General features: G+C 45.6%; 1 protein-coding gene and 1 pseudogene across 1 annotated transcript in view; both read right to left on the minus strand.

The window, feature by feature from the left end:
• Positions 1 to 23239, minus strand: part of NOS1 (nitric oxide synthase 1) — a 145799-nt gene that overhangs the window by 17179 nt on the left and 105381 nt on the right. Inside the window, exons 17-22 of the mRNA XM_025402120.1 lie at positions 21932 to 22033; positions 19750 to 19866; positions 14883 to 15057; positions 10719 to 10857; positions 10046 to 10124; positions 1970 to 2163 (exon numbers count right to left, since the gene is read on the minus strand). Of these exons, the coding sequence (XP_025257905.1) occupies positions 1970 to 2163; positions 10046 to 10124; positions 10719 to 10857; positions 14883 to 15057; positions 19750 to 19866; positions 21932 to 22033 (806 nt within the window). The remainder of the gene's footprint in view (positions 1 to 1969; positions 2164 to 10045; positions 10125 to 10718; positions 10858 to 14882; positions 15058 to 19749; positions 19867 to 21931; positions 22034 to 23239) is intronic.
• On the minus strand, positions 13064 to 13700 carry LOC112634546 (annotated as a pseudogene).

Raw genomic sequence — 23239 nt, forward strand, 5'->3', positions numbered from 1 at the left:
ATTTAATCATCACAACAATCCAAGACAGTGTTATTCTTCTCCCCGCTGAGAAAAATAGAAGCACAGAGAGGTTAAGAAATTTGCCCGAGGTCACACAGCTCATAAGCGTGAAGTCAGGCAGTGTGGCTTCAGACCTTGTTCTGACTACTATATTGTACTCCCTCTATATACTCTTCCTCCAATATGTCCCTAAATATAAGCCTCTCCTCCATCAGGGGTTCGATCCCAAATAAAAAGCTCTATTTCAACATAGAGGAACTATTGTCTGGGTTGGATTTATTTTATTTTATTTTATTTATTTATTTTTTTAGACCGGGTCTCACTCTGTTGCCCAGGTTACAGTGCAGTGATGCAATCACAGCTCACTGTAGCCTTGAACTCCTGGGCTCAAGTGATCCTCCCACCTCACGCTCCTGAGTAGCTGGGAATACAGACGTGAGCCACCATGCCCTACTAATTTTTTTTTTTTTTTTAGATGGAGTCTCGCTCTGTCACCCAGGCTGGAGTGCAATGGTGCGATCTCGGTTCACTGCAACCTCTGCCTCCCGGGTTCAAGCGATTCTCCTGCCTCAGCCTCCTGAGTCGCTGGGATTACAGACATGTGCCACCATGCCCGGCTAATTTTTTGTATTTTTAGTAGACACGGGGTTTTGCCATGTTGGCCAGGCTGGTCTCGAACTCCTGACTTCAGGTGATCCACCCACCTCGGCCTCCCAAAGTGCTGGGATTATGATTACAGGCATGAGCTGCCGCACTCGGCCTGATCCCTGGCTAATTTTTGTATTTTTTTGTAGAGATGCAGTTTCACCATGTTCCCAGGCTGGTCTCAAACTCCTGGGCTCAAATGATCTGCCTGCCTCAGCTTCCCAAAGTGTTGGGATTACAGGCGTCAGCCACCTCACTCAGCCAGGATTTATTAAGAGAGGGTATGTCTCAGCCGGGTGTGGTGGCTCATGCCTGTAATCCCAGCACTTTGGGAGGCCAAGACGGGTGGATCACCTGAGGTCAGGAGTTTGAGACCAGCCTGGCCAACATGATGAAATCCCCGTCTCTACTAAAAATACAAAAAATTAGCTGGTGTGGTGGCATGCGCCTGTAATTCCAGCTACCCAGGAGGCTGAGGCAGGAGAATCGCTTGAACTTGGGAGGCGGAAGTTGCAGCGAGCCAAGATTGCGCCACCGTACTCCAGCCTGGGTAACAAGAGCAAAACTCTGTCTCAAAAAAAAAAAAAAAAGAGGGTATGTCTCTCTAACGTAGTGTCTTCCTGAGAGGTTTTCAGCAGGGCTTTGACAATATGCTACTTTCACATTCTATCCTGACTTCACATCCTAGCTCTTTTGTAAAAGTGACAGTCCTGTATTGGTCTGCCAGGTAAGGTCACTGCAGTTCCTTGTACCTGACCCTTGAGCCCACCTGTGCTCCTGGATGAAGCACTGAGACCCATTTGCCTTTGAAAGTTCTTCAATATGAATGTCAAGGATGGACACTTAAGCAGGCGAGAGCTTGATCTAATGAGGTAAAACATGTGGGCTCAATCCCTCGTTGGCCATCGAGCTTCCTATAGTACCTTTTGATTCTAAGAGAAGGCAGGATCAGATTTCTGCTGTTATTTACCTGGTGGGCAATGGGGTACTAGAGATTTTCCTGAGGGGTAGTGGTGAGGATGGAAAGTGAAAAGAGTGGCTACTGCTAACATCCGTGTCTAGTCAATGAAGGAAGGTAGCGGCCCCCTTCTCCCAATGGTGAGCCATCGATGGCCTGGCACCATGCGCATTTATTTGCTCAGCTGGTTGGCCCAAGGTTGATCAGCCATGAGAAAGGGGAAAATCTTCAGTCTCATCGGCTGCTAGCAACAGAGACCCACTCTCCTGCCTGGACTGGTGACTGGGAAGAACGGGTCTCTTCTTCCCCAGACACCCACTGCCTCTGCAGCTCCCTAGAGCAGGGAAGGGCCCCTGGGAATGTTACCTAAAGCCGTGTTCCGCTCCTCCAGCAGTTCCACTTTCACCGTCTGGTTGACAGGGGGTGCGTCTTCCAGCCGCTCGATCAGGGCATTCACGAGGTCCTCGTGGTTGCCAGGGAAGACGCCCAGGTGGTCCCCAGGCTGGTACTGCAGCTCCTGATTCCCGTTGGTGTGGAGACGCACGAAGATAGTTGACCGACTGCAGGAAATTGCAGAGGAATCATAGGACAAGGGCCAGCAGCTACTTCTTCCTTTTCTTTGGCTCTTCTGTCTGTCCCTGTTGGCTGCAGTTCTCCTCCTTCCATTCTTGTTGGGGCCTGTGCTAACCAAGCCTATTCCCCCATCATTCTATTATTATTATGGTGAGATAGGGTCTTGCTCTGTCACCCTGGCTGGAGTGCAGTGGTACGATCACAGCTCACTGCAGCCTCTATCTCCCAAGCTCAACGATCCTCCCACCTCAGCCCTCCCAAGTAGCTGGGAGTATAGGCAGGCACTGTCATGCCTGGCTAATTTTGGAATTTTTTGTACAGATGGAATTTCCCTATGTGGCCCAGGCTGGTCTCAAACTTGTGAGCTGAAGAAATCTTCCCACCTCAGCCTTCCAAAGTGCTAGGATTACAGGTAAGGGCCACAGTGCTCAGCCATCATTCTACACTGAGGCTTTTTATCAAGGTCACCAGTGAACTCCTCACTGCAAATCCAATGGCTGCTTCCTAGGTTTCATCTGGATCTGGAAGCAGTATTGGGCATAACTACTCACTCTCTCCTTCTCAACTCCCTTCTTTTGGATTCTAGCACCCCATTCTCAGAACTAATAGGGGTTCTCTCAGGGTCTAGCACTACACTGGAACCACAGACTGTGGTATTCCCAATCTGTGAAATTCTACATCTCCTAGGAATTGCAAGCCCCACTGCCTTTGGCAACCAGGGTTCCTCGTGTTGTAATGGTAAAGGAAAAAAGACTTGGCTTTAAGCTTGGGTTCCTCCTATGCATAAACTCATCAATATTACAACATTGAGAGATCTAAAAAGACAACACAGAAGGAAAGTCACTGATGCCTACCGGGTTATAACCTTTCTGCATTGATTTTTGTGTTTCAGGTTCAGGAGGCCTGTGCTAATCCAACAGCTTTCAATAATAAACTCTCAGAATGTGATTATTCTGGTCCTTTAAAAAGTTTTGGTACAGGCCAGGCGCAGTGGCTCACACTTGTAATCCCAGCACTTTGGGAGGTGGAGGTGCGCGGATCAGCTGAGGTCAGGAGTTTGAGACCAGCCTGGCCAACATGACAAAACCCCATCTCTACTAAAAACACAAAAATTAGCTGGGCATTGTGGCACACGCCTGTAATCCCAGCTACTCCGGAGGCTGAGGCGGGAGAATCACTTGAACCCAGGAAGTGGAGGTTGCAGTGAGCCGAAACCACACCACTGCACTCCAGCCTGGGCATCAGGGAGAGACTACATCCCCACCCCCCACCGCCACCCAAAAAACAAACAAACGAACCCCAAAAAACCTTTCAGTACAGTATACTGCATTTTACACAATACCTGCAAACTCTAGGATCAACTACACTTGGATAAATCAAATCTTTTGCACCCTTTGAGCTATGATTGCTTTTTCAGACCTGCTTTTTCTTCATTGCCAATGAGTTTTCAGTGGATAGAGACGCTTGATATTCAACATGAAGTTTCTATATTCTCTATGGTATGTAAATCAACACTTGAATAGCCCAATGGGACTCGCTATTTAAAGGAGTTTTTGGCTCAACCAAGAACCCCTTTGTGCTACAAATAGCCACCATTATTAAAAAGAGTTGAGCGGGCATATTATTTTGGGGGAAGAAACGGTGTCAAGTATTTTCTTGAAGCAAGGCATCCCCGCCCTTAGCATAGTGGGGAACTTAGCGACCATAATTGTGAATGGTAGTATTAAAGTCTGGAGTCCCACTGTCCCTCCCTGGGCAGATCTTGCCCTGTCTGGGAACCTGCACGACTGAGCCTTCTCAGAGCTCACACCAGTCTTTGGTTCCTGGGGAGCAGACATTACCTCCAGAGAGCTGCAAGAAGTAAATCGCAGAAGCCAGGGCCAGCAGGGGGCGCTGTGGGGTTTCTAATTTGGGAGCCTCCTAAGTTTACCCAAAGGAAGCCTTTGAAAGGCCCGCAAATCAATTCCCGCTTTCTTCCCAGATCATCACGATTTGTACAAAATAGAAATGCAGAGGACCCAAACTTGCTGAGCTAGCTCACGAGCACAGCCACCTCCCCCCAAGTCCTCTTGAACGAGGCAGAGGGTGGCCGTGCAGACAAGGAGCAGGCATGGGAAAGTGGCTGGCCCGTGGGCTAGAAGGTGGGTCCAGGCTCTGGCCCTGCTGGGAGTTTAATCAAGGGGACTCTGCATGCTGCTTGGGGGTGCTTGCTGAGAACCCCCAGCGTTGAATGGCCGCAGGGCCCCAGGGCACCTTGGTGGGCTGGTCTTTGATGCTTTGCTGGGAAGCCGACCCTCTGGGGAGTAGCACTGGCTCATAAACCAATTGTCTTAAATCTCAGTTCTGCTGAGCTTTGTAAGTGGATAATTTTTAAACATTTTTTAAAATTATTATTTTTAGTTTTTTTGAGATGGAGTCTCTCTTTGTTGGCCAGGTTGGAGTGCAGTGGTGCGATCTTGGCTCACTGCAACCTCCACCTCCTGGGTTCAAGCGATTCTCCTGCCTCAGCCTCCAGAGTAGCTAGGATTACAAGCGCCCACCACCACGCCCGGCTAGTTTTTGTACTTTTAGCAGAGACAGGGTTTAACCATGATGGCCAGCTGGTCTCAAACTCCTGATCTCAGGTGATCCACCCGCCTCAACCTCCCAAAGTGCTGGGATTACAAGTGTGAGCCACCACGCCTGGCCTATTTTTTATTTTTTCTTAAAGCTTGGGACACATATGGGCCATATGAGAAGTACAGGGAGAAGGGGAAGAGGCAATGGGACAGCAGCCGCCATTTGGGCCCTATTTCCTTCTCCCCCGAGTGTCCCCTCTGTGTGATTTATTTCTAGTCACATCCAGAAGCATCACATACACACACATGCTTGGCGGTGGCTCAATGATAGGTTTGCAGATAAAAGAATAATTTGCTAACGTCCAGCATTAAATGGAAAAAAAACCCAGAAAATGTGCATTCTTCAGTGAAAAGGATAAATATTGTCAGCTGTGAACTGCTCAAGTTAACAAGGTTCATTCATTCAACACCCATACATTGCGTGCCAAGCACTGTTCTAGGCACTGGTGAGAGAGTGATGGGGAAGGACAGCAAAGTGCCCTATTCTCATTGAGAAGTCACTTAAAAGATCTCAGGTGGGGTTGGTGATGTGGATGAGTGGGGTGGTGATGGGTTGAGGGGAGTAGGCTATGTCGATAGGACAGTCACGGAGACCTCTCTGGCGATTTGACATTTAAGCAGAGACGTGCAAAGACCTGCAGGCACAGCATTCCAGGGATGGGGAAGAGCACGTGCAAAGGCCCAGAGGCAGAGAAAAGGTGGCATGTTCAAGGAAGTGAAAGAAGGCTGGAGTGTTTGTTTGGACAATAGTAGCGGCCATATCACAAGAGCCTCATGATGACCTGCCATGGGAAGGAGTTTGGAGGTTTCCTGAAGTCCAGCAGACCATTAGGGGCTGTGAAGCCGGGGAGTGATAGGCTTCAATTCACGGTTTTAAAAGATTCCTCTGTCTGACGACCCGCTTCCATAGTAAAAGATTAGGGTGGGGGTGGCCAGAAATTCACACCTTATACAAGTAGGACACCCAGTCCAAACCAGTTTTCCGCACCCTATGCAAATGGCACGCCTGGTCCAACCAATATTTTGCGTCCTATGTAAATCAAACACTGCCTCCTCACTAGACATCTGTAAACCCCCAAGCCCCTGTGCATTTCACCGTGGATCTGGCAACCCATTTCTCCAAGACCCCTCTCTTCAGCAGAGAGCTCTTTTTTTTTTTTAAGACGGAGTCTCACTCTGTTGCCCAGGCTGGAGAGCAGTGGTGCGATTTTGGCTCACAGCAACCTCCGCCTCCCGGGTTCAAGTGATTCCCCTGCCTTAGCCTCCCGAGTAGCTGGGATTACAGGCACCTGCCAACATGCCCAGCTAATTTTTGTACTTTTAGTAGACACGGGGTTTCACCATGTCGGCCAGGCTGGTCTCAAACTCTTGACCTCGTGATTCGCCTGCCTTGGCCTCCCAAAGTGCTGGGATTACCGGCGTGAGCCACCGCACCCAGCCCTTTCTTTCATCAATTAAACTTCTACTCTTAACCTCAAAAATAAAATAAAATAAAATAAAATAAAATAAAAGAAAGAAAGAAAGAAAGGAAAGGTTCCTCTGTCTGCTCTTTGGAAACCGATGTTTTTAGAGAAAAGCTCAGAAACCAAGAGACAAGTTGGGTGGCTATTCCAGTCAGTCAGACTGGACATGCCCATGGCTTTGCTCAAGGTGGTGGGTCTGAGATGTAGTTGAAAGACAAGGCCAAGGGCATCTGCTGAGTGACTGCATGACCCAGGCGAGAGGGAGAGAGGAGTGAGGATGACACTGGAGGTTTTGACTGAAGCCAAACGTTGATGTCCTCTGTTGAGATGGGGAAGGCTGGAGAGAAGCTATTTTACTCGAGGGGAGATGAGACTGAAGCATTCTACCGATCAAGAACTCTGCATTGTAATGTCTGCCATTCTCCCAGACATCCCGGTGCTGACCTTAACTTCTGCTGTTCTTCCTTCCTGGACCCCCCTCCTCTTTCCCGCCTTTCTAAAGCCCACCCTCCCATAAGAGGTTCATCTCAAGTCCTGCATTCCCCTCTTGCTCCTGATTTCTAGGACTTAGTGTCTACACCCCACACATCAGCCATCCATTATGCTCTCTCTTCTGTGTCATTTGCTAATTGTTGTACGTGCATTAGAACATTTATTTCCAGGCTGTGATGGTGACTGTGGTCACTTTTCTCTTTAGATTTTCAAGGATCATCCTCAAAAGGTTGCCTACTTCCTCATAAGCACTTTGCCTGCAATTAATGGTCTCTCGTAGGGGGATTAGTGATATCTTGGTCGTGGCCTTTTAGGCCAGACAGCCCAACTTCAGCCTCGGGCAGGAGAAAACGGGAGAGTCATGCTTTTTCACTCAATTATCCTTTTTCTTCTTTTTTTAAATAAGCCTTATGAAGCTGGAAATGGTATTAAGCTTGAAAATAGGTAGTGCTTTTAAAGCACTTTAAGCTTGAAAATAGAGAACATGCTTTTAAAGAGAGAAACACGGAGGTAAGACTGGGTCCTTTTTGTGCTAATTCATAACTGATTTGAATTCTACACTCCAGTTCTAACCTTGTTTGGAATATTCTCTTGCTAGTCACTTTTAGACCCGTCGCTTAGAGTCAGGTGCCTCCTCTGGATGGGCGGGGGTGGGGGCTGATTTTGGGACTTTTGGTTTCACTTAGCATCAAAATATTTGCAAGTTTCCTTGCTACTTATGTACTATGGCTTTGGGAGTAAATTCTGTAAGCTGGTCTTTCATAGTTTGTTGCTGAAGGCAATTTCCAGTAGATTATTAGGCCTTCTCATGCAATGCTACTTATATCATTCCTTCCCACAGGACCAAAATAAGTAGTAAGAGATATATTTCAAATACGGAGTCCCTCTCCATATCAGGGGCCATTATGCTCTGAATTGCACTTAACTAATTATTCGGAGATTAATTTCCCACTCCATTTCTTTAATGTTTGAGAATCTAAGAGAGAATATGAGAGCCCTGGGGCTCTGCTCTGTTGATCACTTTTATCAAAGGTTTGGAAGATTACATAGAAAGCACACACACTAAATTTGCAGGTGACATGAAGCACGGATGGATAAGGAATACTGACGGGACTCTATGATATGCTAGTTGCTTTATGTAGCTTATTTTTAATACTTAGCAGCCTTGCAATGCTGGTGAGGCCATCTGCGTAGCCATTTGGCACACTGACTTTGGAGTCAGATAACCAGGTCAGTGTGACCTTGAGAAAGTCACTTGTATTTTCTAGTTGTCATTGTTCCCATTTAAAATGTGTATGATAAGAGCGCCTACTTCCCAGGCTGGTTAGAATTATAAAAGATCCTGGACAGAGGACTCAGCACAGCGCTTGGAACACAGAGAGCTCTAGAAAAACATTAGTAATCTTCATAGCTATCATTCCTATTATGTAGGTAAGGAGACAGGGGCTCAGATCACCTAAATGGCTTAGCCAAGGCTGCACAGCTAGTGCATGGCAGAGCTGGGGTTAGAGCCCAGAACTGCTTAATCAAGAGCCTACTCTTAGACATCACATCTCAAATTGATCAAACTGGGTCTGTCCATCCATCTCTCTACTTGTATAAGTAATTTTTCTTTTTCTTTTTTCTTCTCCTTTTTTTTTTTTTTTTTTTGGGATGGAGTCTTACTCTGTCGCCCAGGTTGGAGTGCAATGGTGCAATCTCAGCTCACTGCAGCCTCCGCCTCCTGGGTTCCAGCGATTCACCTGCCTCAGCCTCCTGGGTAGCTGGGATTATAGGCCCCCACAACCACACCTGGCTAATTTTTGTATTTTTAGTAGAGACAGGGTTTCACCATGGTGGTCAGGCTGGTCTTGAACTCCTGACCTCATGATCCATCTGCCTCGGCTCCCAAAGTGCTGGGATTACAGGTGTGAGCCACCATGCTGGGCCGAGTAATTTTTCTAGCACTAATGAAGGTCTTTGCACTGGTTCCCGTTGAATGGAATGTTTTTCACTTTGTAGTTACAGCAGAACATCTTTTCAAGTCTTGATTCTTTGCACAGCATAGTTCACTGCGCCGTGCTTAGTTCACCGGGTTACCCACCTCTGTTCCCAGAGCAGCAAGGGGGTCTCTGTGGTACTTTGCAATAATTGGAAAACAGCCAGTCCTTGGAATCAACAAGAGCTTGTCCTTTATCGTGGGTGGCACCTGGGAGCAGAGGTGGGTAACCCAGTGAACCAAGCACAGCACAGTGAACTATGCTGGGCAAAGAATCAAGACTTGAAAAGATTCTTGATTCTTCTGCTGTAACTACAAAGAGAAAAAGATTCTATTCAACAGGGATCTATGCAAAGACTTTCATTAGTGCTAGAAAAATTATTTATACAAGTAGAGAGATGAGCAGACCTGGTGTGATGATTTTGAGAAGACGTGATGTCTAAGAACAGCAGTGACCGCTTTTAATGGAAAAGCAAAACGGCCATTAGAACCATGCCTGAGATCTCAGGCAGCATTAGCGCGTCCTGTTCAAATTGGTGATGGTAATAATAACCTGAGCACATTTGGCAGTGATCACATACTCTCCACTGCACTGTGACCAGGTGAGAGTGACATTTCCAGCAGGACAGAGTGTGTCCTTTTACTAAAGCCAGAGGCTTGGGAAACCATGTCTTAGAAAGAATGACTTGAAGGAATCAGGCCCCAGAGGAGATTGGTCAATGTCGTTGGCTATTTCCAGGTCTCTCATTTGGAAAGAAATAAACTTGTCTTAGGTGTCACCAGAGAGTAAAACTGGGTTTAAAATAAAGTGCTAGGAAGACATGCTTTGGTTATATTTGATAAAAAGATACTGGTTATATTGGATATTAAGCTAATTTCTAACAATTAGGACTTTATCTCCCATCAACCCAAAGAAATTTAAGCAGAGTGTGGGTAGCCACTTTTTAGCTACATTAAAAAAATTATTCATAATAGGAAATACTTGGACTAAGTGATTTCCAGCTAAGATGCTGTGGTACAATAAACATGCAGCAAATCTACAGGGGTGTGGTCCACTGTTAAAAAAACCTTACTCAGAAAACCTTTTTCTTTCCTCTTTTCATGAGATCAACACCATTTCCTTTTCCCACCCCTTCAGGTTGGAGCTTGGCAAAAGGAAAGCAGGAACTCCAGACGCTAAAAAGCAGCAAGGGAGTCTCTATGGCACTTTGCAATGATTGGAAAACAGCCAGTCCTTGGAGTCCACAGGGCTTGTCCTTCATCATGGGTGACATTTGAGAGAATAGGTGGGTAACCCAGTGAACCAAGATGTTCCTACCTGGATTTAGGGCTCTGGAGGTTTTGACGGCTAAGGAGTCGGGCAGCTGAGACTCGCTTTTTGTGGACATTGGATAGACCTGTGGGGAGAAAAACAGTCTTCCTGAGAAGGTGTTGAATGTTCCATTAAAAACTCCCCAGGCGGGGCAAGGTGGCTCATGCCCATAATCCCAACTACTTAGGAGACTGAGGTGGGAGGATCACTTGAGGCCAGGAGTTCAAGACCAGTCTGGGAAACATAATGAGACCTTTTCTCAGAATATTAATACAAACAAACACTCTGCAGCATTTTCTTCACCCTCTACTGACACTTCTACTGTTCTCTGGTGTAGAATGAGAGACAGAAGAGAACAGATGAGGCAGGCATTGGTTGGGACGGGTGAGGTGGTTGTGGGTAGTGCAGAACAAAAAGAAAATCTGGTTGAATTAAGTTGAGAAGAGGATGGTTTGGAAGAACACAGCATATTACTAGAGAGACAGAGAGAGAGAGAGACATTTCCCAGTACTTGTTTTACGGAGTGTGGGAGGGCAGCAAAGTATTCATTTTGGTAAGACTGCACTAAAGGGAGATCAAAGCAATGAAGCCCATCTTCCCTAAGCACCTTCTGGAGGTGAGATCGCCTGCCTTTCCCCCATTGTCATGAATGCCTCCCTAGAAGGGTGGTGGGAGGTACCTTGCGTGAGTTCTGGAGCTTCGGCCACATAGGTGAGGCGGAACTTGTTTCTCTTCCAGCTGCGGTCATTGCTGATGAGGGAATTGTTCGCCTTTTCAATGTTGACATCATCTCCCACACAGAAGACATCACAGGCTGCCTGTGGTGTACACAAGGCTTTCAGTGACCTCTTTCAGCCAAGCGGATCTCCTTGCCAACAGCTCCAAGTCATGGCATGTATCTACATCCACCCATCCATCCATCTATCCAACTATCCATCCATCCATCCATCCATTCATCCATCCATCCATCCATTCATCTATCCATCCAGTAACCCTTCCCCCCTTCCCTTCTTCCTTCCCTTCCTTTCTTCACTCTACCCTTTCATTGTCTTCCTTCCATCCATTCACCCATCCACTCATCCACTCTGCCATTCATCTGCCCTTCCGCCCTCCCATCCATGTATCCATCTTTCCATCCATCCATCTGTCCACTCACCCACCCATCCACCCACCCACCCATCCATCTTTCCATGCACCCATCCTTCCTTCCATCTACCCATGCACTCATCCATCTTTCCATGCATCCATCCTTCCATCCATCTACCCATCGACCCACCCACCCATCCATCTATCTTTCCATGCATCCATTCTTCCATCCATTCACCCACCCATCCATATATCTTTCCATGCATACATGCATCCATCCATCCTATATATTTTGAGTGTCTGCAATGTGCTGGACATGTCAGATTTGCCATTGACTTTAGGACCTAACCTGCACTTAAGATATAATTCTATTATGTCATTTATTCCTAAAATTAATGTGTGTAGAGGTTTAACATTAAATAAGAAAGTAAACATCTCAGAATTTCCCAATCCATCTTCCTCTAAATATTTAAGAATTATGTAAAGAAAGGGCATATTGAATGAATGTCTGGATGACTGCAAATACATTTTCCTTTTTTTTGTGGTCAAGCTCACTTGTTCTTCGATTTTAACAGTTCTAAGAATTGCTGTCCTTATTTATTTATTTATTTATTTATTTATTTATTTATTTAAGACAGAATCTCACTCTGTCACCCAGGCTGGAGTGCAGTGGTGCAATCTTGGCTCACTGCAGCCTCAACCTCCTCCCCAGGTTCAAGTTATTCTCATGCCTCAGCCTCCCAGGTAGCTGGGATTACAGGCATGTGCCACCACACCCAGCTAATTTTTGTATTTTTAGTAGAGACATGGTTTTGTCATGTTGGCCAGGCTGGTTTCGAGCTCCTGGCCTCAAGGGATTTGCCTGCCTCGGCCTCCTAAAGTGCTGGGATTACAGGCATGAGCCACCATGCCCGGCCAATGTCCTGAGTTATTTTTAAGATAAAACCACAGATAATTCAAAATAATGATAATTTTTAAGAATAGTTCTTACCATTGTTTGACCTCATGTTGACTTTAAAACAATCCAAATGTTCACCAGTGGATGAATGGATTAACAAGACTTGACACATCCATACAATGGAATATTATTTGGCTATAGAAAAGGATGAAGTTCTGATACACGCTACGGCATGAATGAACCTTGAAAACATTATACTAAGTGAAAGAAGTCAGTCACAAACGACCACATTATGATTCCATTCATATGAAATGTCCAGCACAGGGAAATCTACAGAGACAGAAAGTAGGTTTGTGTTTGCCAGAGCTGGGAGTGGGATGGGAGCAGGAGGTTGACAGCTAAAGGGTACAGTGGCTTTTAACAGGCCTTCCTTCCTGGTTGCTCAGTCAGGGTTGGCTGATGGAAATCAAGCAACAGAATTATCCCAATGGGTATAAAAAGCCATTATTTCAACTCTCCTTGTGTGGGAGGAAATGCAAGAACAGGCTGATAAACACTGCCTCCCCACATGGAAATCCTCACAGCCCAGGGGCCTCAGCTTCCCCATTTGCTCTCTACCTGCGTTTGCTTTCAGGATGAAAAGTGTCATCTAAATGACAGAAGGTTGCATAGTACTCTTCTCCCGGGGTTGCTGATGAGTATGCATTCCAAGGCTAGGATGGCGTGGGTAAAAGTGGCAGGGTCTACATTCATTACCACCTCCCAGCCTAGAATGGTCAGTTTAGTCATCCTCATATGCAGATAGAAGGCCATGCATGGTTCATTTATTCTCCTGTGGCCTTAAATTTAAAACAGCTCTGGCCAATAGGATGTCTTATCATGATGGAAAGGTTCTACACTGTCTAATATGGTAACCCCTACCCCTGTGGCTACTGAGAATGCAAAATGTGTATTCTCAGTTGCTTACTGCAACTGAGCAATGGGATTTTTTTTTTTTTAAATACTGAAGAAAGATAACAGTTTATTATAATTTATTTTATTTAACAATCTAGGAAGTTTGCAGCCATCAGCAGTTCCAGCGCAATTTCAAGTACAATTGGGGATTCTGGAATCTCAGTGGAGCTGTGAATGTAGTGAACGTTGTATGTAAACTGTGTGCCATGCCTATAATCCCAGCACTTTGGGAAGCCCAGGGGGTGCGGATTGACTGAGCTCAGGAGTTCACGACCACCCTGGGTGACACGGTGACACCCAATCTCTACTAAAATACAAAAAATTAGCTGGGCATGGCGGCAGGTGCCTGTAGTGTCCCAGCCTCTTGGGAGGCTGAGGCAGGAGAATAGATTGAACCCAGGAGGTGGAGGTTGCAGTGAGCCAAGATCGTGTCACCGCACTCCAGCCTGGGCAACAGAGCAAGATTCTGTCTCAAAAACAAAACAAAACAAAACATGTATACTTTTGTTAATACAGGGATAGGAATCTCTCTCTCAAATTAACTTCATTTGTTTTATTCTCAGCAAACTGACCTGGGCCACTCAACATGGCTTTTATCATTCCTGATGTTAGCACATGTTCTATTTTTACAACACATTCCTGACCCTCAGAAGGTATCAGTTAGACATGCATGGTACCAGGGACTTCACAGCCACCATAGGCTTTCTCCTCTACATCCATCATGTTCTCATGAAATTCTACTTTGCTTCCCCAGGAACTTCAGTAGTTTCCTGGTAAGGTGGGGACGCAGAGTCTGTCGCTCCCTTCTGTCTGGAGGAAGTCAGGAATGGGATTTTAAACCTATTTAATTAAATTAATTAATCAGTTTTTTAAAGACATGAGGTCGCACTATGTTGCCCAGGCTGGTCCTGAGCTCCTGGGCTCAAGCAATCCTCCTGCCCAGCCTCCCAAAGTGCTGGGATGACAAGCATGAACCACCATGCCCAGCCTTATTTAATTTTGAACTGTGTAGATAGGTATAGATGTAATTCACGTAACATACAATTCACTGTTTAAACACGTACAATTCTGTGGCACGTAGAACGTCCACACGGTTATGCAACCCTTCCCACTATCTGCTTCCAGAACATTCTCATCACCCCCCCCACACACTGAAAAACTTTTTTATCTGTTAGTAGTCACTTCCATTTCCCATCCCCATAACCCCTAGCAACCAATAACCTGCCTTCTCTCTCTATGGATTTTCTGATTCTGGACATTTCATATAAATGGAATCCTGCAATACATATTCTTTTGTGACTGTCTTCTTCCACTTAGCACAAAGTTTTCAAGGTCCATCCATGTTGTAGCATGTATCACCACTTCATTATTTTTTACAGATGAAGAATATTCCATTGCATTGATGTATCACATTTTATTGACCCATTCATCATATTTAATTTTAATTAGCTGAAGTTTAAATTTAAATGGCTATGTGTGCCTAGTGGCTACCATATAATATTGGTCAGTGAAGATCTAGCACAAGAGGGGTATGCTTGTCAAAGTTGGTAGACTGCCAAGATCTTAAGTTTGGTTTGGTTGACTAACTCTATGTTTTTCTGTGTACCTGTATACCAAATATGAGTGAGGGATGGCTTCCTCCCAGCCCTGACATTCCAAAACTCTATGATTTTTTTATGGACCAACTCCTTGCCCATAATGTTGAATGTTGGATTCTGGGTAGAAAATATGTGCTTTCAGGACACCCAAATTTATCTGAGCTGTTTAAAGTTGTATTTTGGCTGGATACATGGGAGAGGTACTGAGGGTTCTCTCAAGTTTATTCTCTTCTTGATGGTTTAGGTGCTGTCTTTGGGGTTGTGGGGAGCATTACTTCTCCCTGTAGGTCCATGAGATCTAGATTACCTTGAAGACCTTCTTGGCCCAGGTCCTGAAAGCCTCTTCCTGCCCACAGAGCTCATCCCCTTCCCTCATCTTCAGGATCCTCTCCCCTCCCAGTTCTTCCAGGAGGGTGTCCACAGCATGTCCGAAGGCGCAAAAGTGAGGGTACGCTCGTGAGCCAAGACCAAACACTGAGAACCTGTCAAGGGGACAACAGAATGTTCATGCTAAGGGACTGTGGGGAATGTGGGGAGTGTCTGGTGTAATGGGCTAAACTGTGTCCCCCCAAATTTCGTATATTAAAACTCTAATCTCCTTACAATTGTATTTTGAGATAGGGCCTTTAAGGAGGTAATTAGGGTTAAATTAGGTTATAGGGGTAGAGCCCTGTTCTGATAAGATTAGTGTCCTTATAAGAAGAGGAAGAGACACCAGACCTCTCTCTCTCTCTCTCTCTCTCTCTGTCTCTCTCTCTCTCTCTCTCTGGACATAGTAAGAAGGTGGCCATCTGCAAGCCAGAAAGGGAGACCTCACCAGAAAGCAACTCTGCTAGCACCTTGATCTTGAACTCTGGCTTCCAGTACCATGAGAAAATAAATTTCTTTTCTTTAAGCTGTCTGTGAGTTCTAGAATTACAGCCAATACCACTTAGTCTGTGGTATTTTGTTATGGTAGCCTGAACTAATATATCTGTTATCTCAAAAAGAACAATGTTTAGCTGATGGTGGTCAGGCAACCCCAAGCTCATCTGTGGAAGGGCACTTTAAACCTAAGGGCTCTCAAGTGTTTCTCTCCCTTTCTTTTGGTCTCTTTTAATTACTGCCATCATCAGGAGAATATTCTAATTTGTTCTAAGGCGGACAAATTAGGGATAGCAATGACCTGGAACTACTGGCTGTTTTGTGCATGTCCACTTCTAAGCTGGACCAACTGGGGAAATTAGTCTATTTTAGTGGAAGGCTTAAATTCTATGAGTGACATAACTAGATTAGTTTTAAGTATGAAGATAATGAAACTATAACATAATGGTCCTCAGGGACTTGTATTAATGAAGAGACCAGAAGAAACTGTCATCAACACATCAGACAGGTTCTTCTAAAAGGGGATGAAAGAGTTATAAATATTCTGGTTACATTCCTTGTAGGGTCTATGAAATTAAATTGCTTCACAGACCCTCTGTGTATAGATACCACCAAGAAAATGTTGGTGCTTGAACCAGTGGGGTCAAGTTCATGAGATGTTTCTCTGTTTTGAGGTGGGGACACTTGGACTGAAGGAAGGAAATGGAGGGCTATGTCCTAGGTGGCTCCTGTACGGGTGGTCCACAGCCCTTCGGACACTTTCTGCCACATTTCTAGAACTTGGTCTTGGCTGTAGGTCTAGACCTCACAGTGACAGGAACAACAGGTTCATGAATGGGACAAAAACACCCCAGCTTGCCCCACTTTTTAAGGTCAGAGTGTTCTGCTGTAGACTGTCATCTCAGATAAACCATGGAGTGGGACTACTTAACCCACTCTATACAGGATCAGGCCCTGCCCCTGAATCTCTTTTCTAGGTTGATGGGGACAAAATGGTAACAGATTGAGATGGGGAGGAAGGAAGAAGGTAGGAGAAGTTGGGAAGGTACCCTCCATCATTGGAGCATGAACTTGGGGTGGGTCCAGGTGCCTCACAGGTGAAAGTTAATGTAGGTTAATATCCACTCCCCTCAAATCCACACTCATATTGTATCATTTAATCTTCCTCTTCTTTCTTGCCCTCCTTTCCCTAGAATTCCAGAGCCTTTCCAAATAAAGTATGTGGGATTAGACAGCATTTTGCCATTTACTTATTGATTTATTATTATTTTTTTGAGACAGAGTTTTGCTCTTATCACCCAGGCTGAAGTGCAGTGGTGTGATCTCGGCTTACTGCAACCTCTGTCTCCCAGGTTCAAGTGATTCTTCTGCCTTAGCCTCACGAGTAGCTTGGATACAGGCATGCCTGGCTAATTTTGTATTTTTAGTAGAGACGGGGTTTCACCATGTTGGTCAGGCTGGTGTCAAACTCCTGACCTCGGTGATCCGCACACCTTGGCCTCCCAAAGTGTTGGGATTACAGGCATGAGCTGCTGAGCCCAGCCTGCCATTTACTTTTAACTAATGATCTTCCTGAATCCAAAAACATTACCCTTTTCTTGCAGGGTGGTGGCCTGACAGGTAGACAGAGATGGTGACTGGATGTGGACTGATTGGAGGGGTGACACGAAAGGGCATCCCTGCCTGAAGCCACCTGCCTCAGCCTTAGCCCAGTGCAGATCGGGAGCTCCCAGCACTAGTCATGCCTTCTGGTTAAGGTGCTGTTTCCCGAATCTCTGTGATTTATGTTTGTGATGTCTGCCATATTCGATTACCACTGACACTGTCAACAACTCATTTGTGCTTTTGAACTTGCTTTTACTTTTTCCTCACTAGCTCATCACTCCTATGATCTGAATGTTTGTGTCTCCCCCAAATTCACAGGTTGAAACCTAACCCTCAATGTCATGGTATTAGTGGCCTTTGGAAGGTGATTAGGTCATGAAGGAGAAGCCTCATGAATGGGGTTAGTGCCTCATAAGGGGCTGAAGAGACCTTCCGCCATGTAAGGACGCAGCTGGAAGGTACCATCTATGAGCCAGAGAGTGGGCCCTCACCAGACACTGAATCTGCCGGCACCTTGATCTTGGACTTCCCAGCCTCTAGAACTGTGAGAAATAAATTACTGTTGTTCACAAGCTACCAGTTTATGGTGTTTGGTATAGTAGCCCCAATGGACCAAGGCTCCCAACTCTTGTGTTCACCAACAGATGATGATTCAGGTGGTTGATTCATTAACATTCTTCTTGGTGGGCCTGAGAACCTAGACTGCAGTCACTACTAGTCACATTTCCATCACAATCTTCAGCTTATGATCTCAAAATGCCTATTTTAAGCCTCCAAACCAGGAGTTGGCAAATCTTCTTTTTTTTTGAGACAGAGTTTTGCTCTATCGTCCAGGCTCGAGTGCAGTGGCGCCATCTTGGCTCACTGCAACCTCTGCCTCCCAGGTGCAAGTGATCTTCCCACCTTAGTCTCCAGAGTAGCTGGGACCACAGGTGCATGCCACCACGCCCAGCTAAGTTTTTATATTTTTGGTAGAAATGGGGTTTTGCCATGTTGCCCAGGCTGGTCTCAAACTCCTGAGCCCAAGAGATCTGCCTGCCTTGGCCTCCCAAAGTGCTGGGATTATAGGCATGAGCCACTGTGCCCGGCATTGCCAAACTTTTTATATGTGGGGGTCAGAGAGCAAATATTTTTAGGCTTACAGGCCGAGAAGCAAAATTGAAGCTATTACATAGGCACTTACAAAACAAGAAAGAAAACAAATTCCTGAACATTCTCAACTGATAAAATTAAAAACATAATAATAACACTTAAGCATACTTTAACACAGGTCTACTATGAGAAGACTGGAATTCATTTTTTGGGAGAGAATAATAACATTTTCTTCATTGGGGTTCAAAGGTAATGTTTTCTACCATCAAACTGATTACAAATGATCATCGGTAAGAAAAGCATTATTAGCTCATGGGTTGTTAAAAATATGCAGTGACCAGGCTGGATTTGGCTCACAGGCATTAGTCTGCCAACGCCTGCCATGATAGATTTAATAAGGGAAAAATGGGTCTGACTGTCAAACTCTAGAACTGATGTTTCAATGTTGAGCTGAAAAATGTACTGATGTCAAAACCTATAGAATGTTCAACACCAAGAGTGAACCCTAAAGTAAACTATGGACTGTGGCTGATAATGATGTGTCCCTGTAGGTCCGTCAGTTCTAACAAACGCACCACTCTGGTGTGGGATGCTGATAGGAGGGGAGACTGTGCGTGTGTAGTGACAGGAGGATGTGGGAACTCTCTGTACTTTCTGCTCATTTTGCTGTTAACCTAAAATTGCTTTAAAACATAAAGCCTATTTGAAAATGTCCTGGAGGACATAACAGATATCTCAACGTCTAGCAAACCAGTGATCTATATCATCTACTAAGCATTGCTCTGAGTAATTATGGAGAAGGCTCAGTTAGTGAAGTTCTGAGAGATTTGTGGCCAGGCCTGAAGGTTCTTCCTACAGGGCAACTCACATTAGTCTTGTCTTGATCAATATCCACGAAACCAAGGGTTTGACATTCCAGTTTTCTTTCCTTCCAAGAACCCATTAGACTGAATACACAACTGTTGTAATATAAAATATTTGTCCACGTACTTCCTAAAATTATCTCATAGTATGTGACTAGGCCATGAGATAATATGAGGTTAGGGCAGTATTTGTCAAATCTGACTGCATGTTAGAGTCAATTGGAGAGACTTAAAGGAAAAAGCAGCACATGGGCCTAATTCCAGATCAATTCCATCAGAATCTCTGGAGATGGGGCTTGGTTATTGTATTAGTATGCTGCAAACCTCCCCAGGTGATTCTGAGGAGCCTCCAGGATTGAGAACCATGGGGTCATAGCAGGGTGTCTACAGAAGCTTCTATTAAGTATACACCATAGCTATTGGGAAGGGCAGCTCATTGAGCAATATCCAGAGATTGATAGCCTTCAGCACAAATAACGGGGTGAACCTTGGGTAAGGGGGCTCTGAGGGAGTGTGTATAGAAAAAGAAGTCACAGAAAGGATAAAAACGGTGCATGGGGAGACCAGGCAATGTGACTTAATGGGTGGGAGGGGTCCCAGACAGCCAGGATGCAGCTGGTTTTATGAGAAATGAATGGACATAGAAGGGAGACTCCCTCCCCACGACGAAGAGCTCACTTCGTAACTAGGTCCAGCTCCCCAGGAGCCTTAGTCTTCCCTGACCCCCGACCCCCTTATCCCCTTGCTTACCTCACATTGGCCAGGGGTCCAGCACTCTCAAAGTTGTCTCTGAGGTCGGGCCCATCGCCTGATGATTTTTGGGAGTCACAGTAGGAGGAGACGCTATTGAATCGGACCTTGTAGCTCCTGCCAAAACCAAAGAGAACCTGTGAGCTCTGGCCTGGAGCTCCCTCCTGAGGTCAACACCCTTGATGGATCTTCAAGTGACAAGTCCTGATTCTAGGGTCTTCTCTTGTATGTTGAGTCAAACCATAACACTCCCATGGTCTCTTCTATAATCTACCAACGTACCCATGTCCACCACAGTGGTAACCGTCCATGTATAGTTGGTCTTACTGGTACTAAAAAGGTTTCTGGCCATGCTTAACTCAGGAAACCTGAGACCCATAAAGTTAACATGATTTAATCAGTAAGAAGTCAGGAGCAGAACTAACTACTCCCCTGAACCATGAGACCATGCTTTCTTGTTTCTCAAAAAAAATTTTTTTTGGGACAGAGTTTCACTCTTGTTGCCTGGGCTGGAGTGCAATGGCACAGCCTCATCTCACTGCAACCTCTGCCTCCCGGGTTCAAGCAATTCTCCTGCCTCAGCCTCCCAAGTAGCTGGGATTACAGGCATGTACCACCATGCCTGGCTAATTTTGCATTTTTAGTAGAGACAGGGTTTCACCACATTGGCCAGGCTGGTCTCGAACTCCTGACCTCAGGTGATCCACCCTCCTTGGCCTCCCAACATGCTGGGATTACAGGCGTGAGCCACTGCGCCTGGCCCTTTCTCAAATTTTAATGTACACAAGAATCATCCTGGGATTTCATTAAAATACAGATTCTGATTAAGTAGGTCTGGGACCTGGCCTGGAGTTCTGTGTTTCTAACAAGCTCCCAGGAGATGCCAGTGTCTCCGGACTTCACTTTAAGTAGCTGGAAACTAGACCATGCTGTCCAAGATGGCAGCCATTGGCTAAGTGTGGCTATCTAAAGTTAAATTAATTTGAATTAAATGCAAGTCAGTGTGGGTTGGTACACTGCAAACCTCCCTAGGTGATTCTGATATGCATTCAGCTTTGAGAACCACTGGGTCACAGCAGGGTGTCACTTGCACCAGCCACATTTCAGGGGCTCCAGAGTCACATGTGGTTAGTGGCTGCTATAGTGGACAGCACAGATATAGAACATTTACATCTCTCTAGAAAGTTCTTCTGGACAGTGCTGGAGTATCCCATTCAATACTGTCCTTCCACAAAGTTAGAGTCCTTAGACTTTTCAGGGTTCTGTCACATTTCACATTTCAAGTAAATATGAACAATGTTCAGCACTGACACCTGGCATGGAAAGAGACTGCATTTTTAAATTAAATAATTTTGAAGGCGAAGGACGATGTCATTGGGACTCAAACCTCAAGATGAGAGGCTCAGGAACCTTCAGACTAAAAAAAAATCCAATTTCTCAGTTTTCCCCTAAAAGTGGTAAGTTGTGCTCTCAGGTAAGGCAAAACAAAACAAAGCAAACAGAAACAAACAAAAAATCTGAGACCAAACAAACAAGCAACCAAAACTCCAAAACAAAACCCAAACCTCAAGAAGCAAACCCAACACACAAATCTAATTACAAAAAAATAAAAAGAAATAAGAAAATAAAAAACAAGAGAGAGGAAGAAGAAAAGAAAATAAATTGTGCATTCTGGCAGCAGGGTTTTCTAAGCTGCATGTTCTTTAAAGTTTTTGCTCCAGCATCAGGAAAGTTCTAAATATATGTAAGTGTATTTTCTGCCCTAAAATAGTCTCACATTGAGTCATGCAATATATCAGGGGGTGGCTGTGTTGTTAGTGTTGGAGGAATGGTTGATGGTTGTGGTAAAAATAACAGCACGTGCATTTGTATGAGGTTGGAGGTTTTTCCAAATGCTTTCCTTTTTGTTACTACCCTTTAACCCTGCCAATAGGCCACAGAAGTGTGTAGGGCAGAGCTAATTTCTCCCCATTTGGCAGAGGAGAAAGACCGAGGCCCACGGGGGTTAAGTGACTTGCTCAAGGTCACTTAGTGAGTTAGTGACACAGCTCAGGCTAGAACTCAGGTCTCCTTGAGACCTAGATGTGTGGCCTGGGATGCTCAGGCATTGGGCCTACATGCACACACTCGCACACACATGCGTGTACACACATGTGGACATGTACACACATGCACACTCTACCTGTGCTGGCTGTCACGGGCTGCAGCCAGACCGTGGACTTCTGTGTCACCATGGGGGAGGGGAGGCCCTTTACGGGGAAAGAAACGCAAGGGTTCCGGGCACCTAGAGGGGAGAATCGATGGTGCCCTATCTCTCCCTGAAGGAGGGGTGAGAGGGAACCTGCTGGGAGGCCATCCAGGATGGGGTGGGAAGGAGAGAGGTAGCGAGAGTGAGGACTACGATGCTGATCACAAAGGACTCAGCAACGGACAGTTTCCTGGGTATCAAACTTATGTGAATATGGCAGTACGTTCTCTGCCCAAAGAAAATCAGAAGGGATTTTCTTTTTTTCTTTTCTCTTCTTTTCTTTTTTTTGAGACGGAGTCTCTGTCGCCCAACCTGGAGTGCAGTAGCGCAATCTCTGCTCACTGCAACCTCCGCCTCCCGGGTTCAAGTGATTCTCCTGCCTCAGCCTCCCAATAGCTGGGATTACAGGCGCACACCACCATGCCCAGCTAATTTTTATGTTTTTAGTAGAGACAATTTTCACCATGTTGGCCAGGCTGGTCTCAAACTCCTGACCTCAGGTGATCCTCCCACCTCGGCCGCCCAAAATGCTGGGATTACAGGCATGAGCCACCGTGCCTGGCCTCAGAAAGGATTTTCTGCTTAACATAGCCAATAAACACCAGCCAGCTAGAGCATTTGATATTCACCTTAAGACACAGGGATCTGCTCCATGCTTGAGCAAATACTGAGTTGGCCTAATGGAAAGATAGCTCAGTGTGCACATACCATATGTCCTATACCTTATGGGGGATGCCAGGGCTTTTCAAGGGTAATTAAATAAAATTTTTTTTTGGCTGGGTGCGGTGGTTCACACCTGTAATCCCAGCACTTTGGGAGGCTGAGATAGGCAGATCACCTGAGGTCAGGAGTTTGAGACCGGCCTGGCCAACATGGTGAAAGCCTGTCTCTACTAAAAACACGAAACTGGGCCGCGCATGGTGGCTCAAAGTGTAATCCCAGCACTCTGGGAGGCTGAGGCGGGTGGATCACGAGGTCAGGAGATCAAGACCATCCTGGCTAACAACATGAAACCCCGTCTCTACTAAAAATACAAAAAAAAAAAAAAAAAAAAATTAGCTGGGCACGGTGGTGCGCGCCTGTAGTCCCAGCTACTCAGGAGGCTGAGGCAGGAGAATGGCGTGAACCTGGGAGGTGGAGCTCGCAGTGAGCCGAGATCCCTCCACTGCACTCCAGCCTGGGTGACAGAGTGAGACTCCGTCTCAAAAAAAAAAAAAAAAAAAAAAAAAAAACCGGGGGTTG

Source organism: Theropithecus gelada, chromosome 11, assembly GCF_003255815.1.
Source record: "Theropithecus gelada isolate Dixy chromosome 11, Tgel_1.0, whole genome shotgun sequence".
NCBI classification, from domain to species: Eukaryota; Metazoa; Chordata; class Mammalia; order Primates; family Cercopithecidae; genus Theropithecus; species Theropithecus gelada.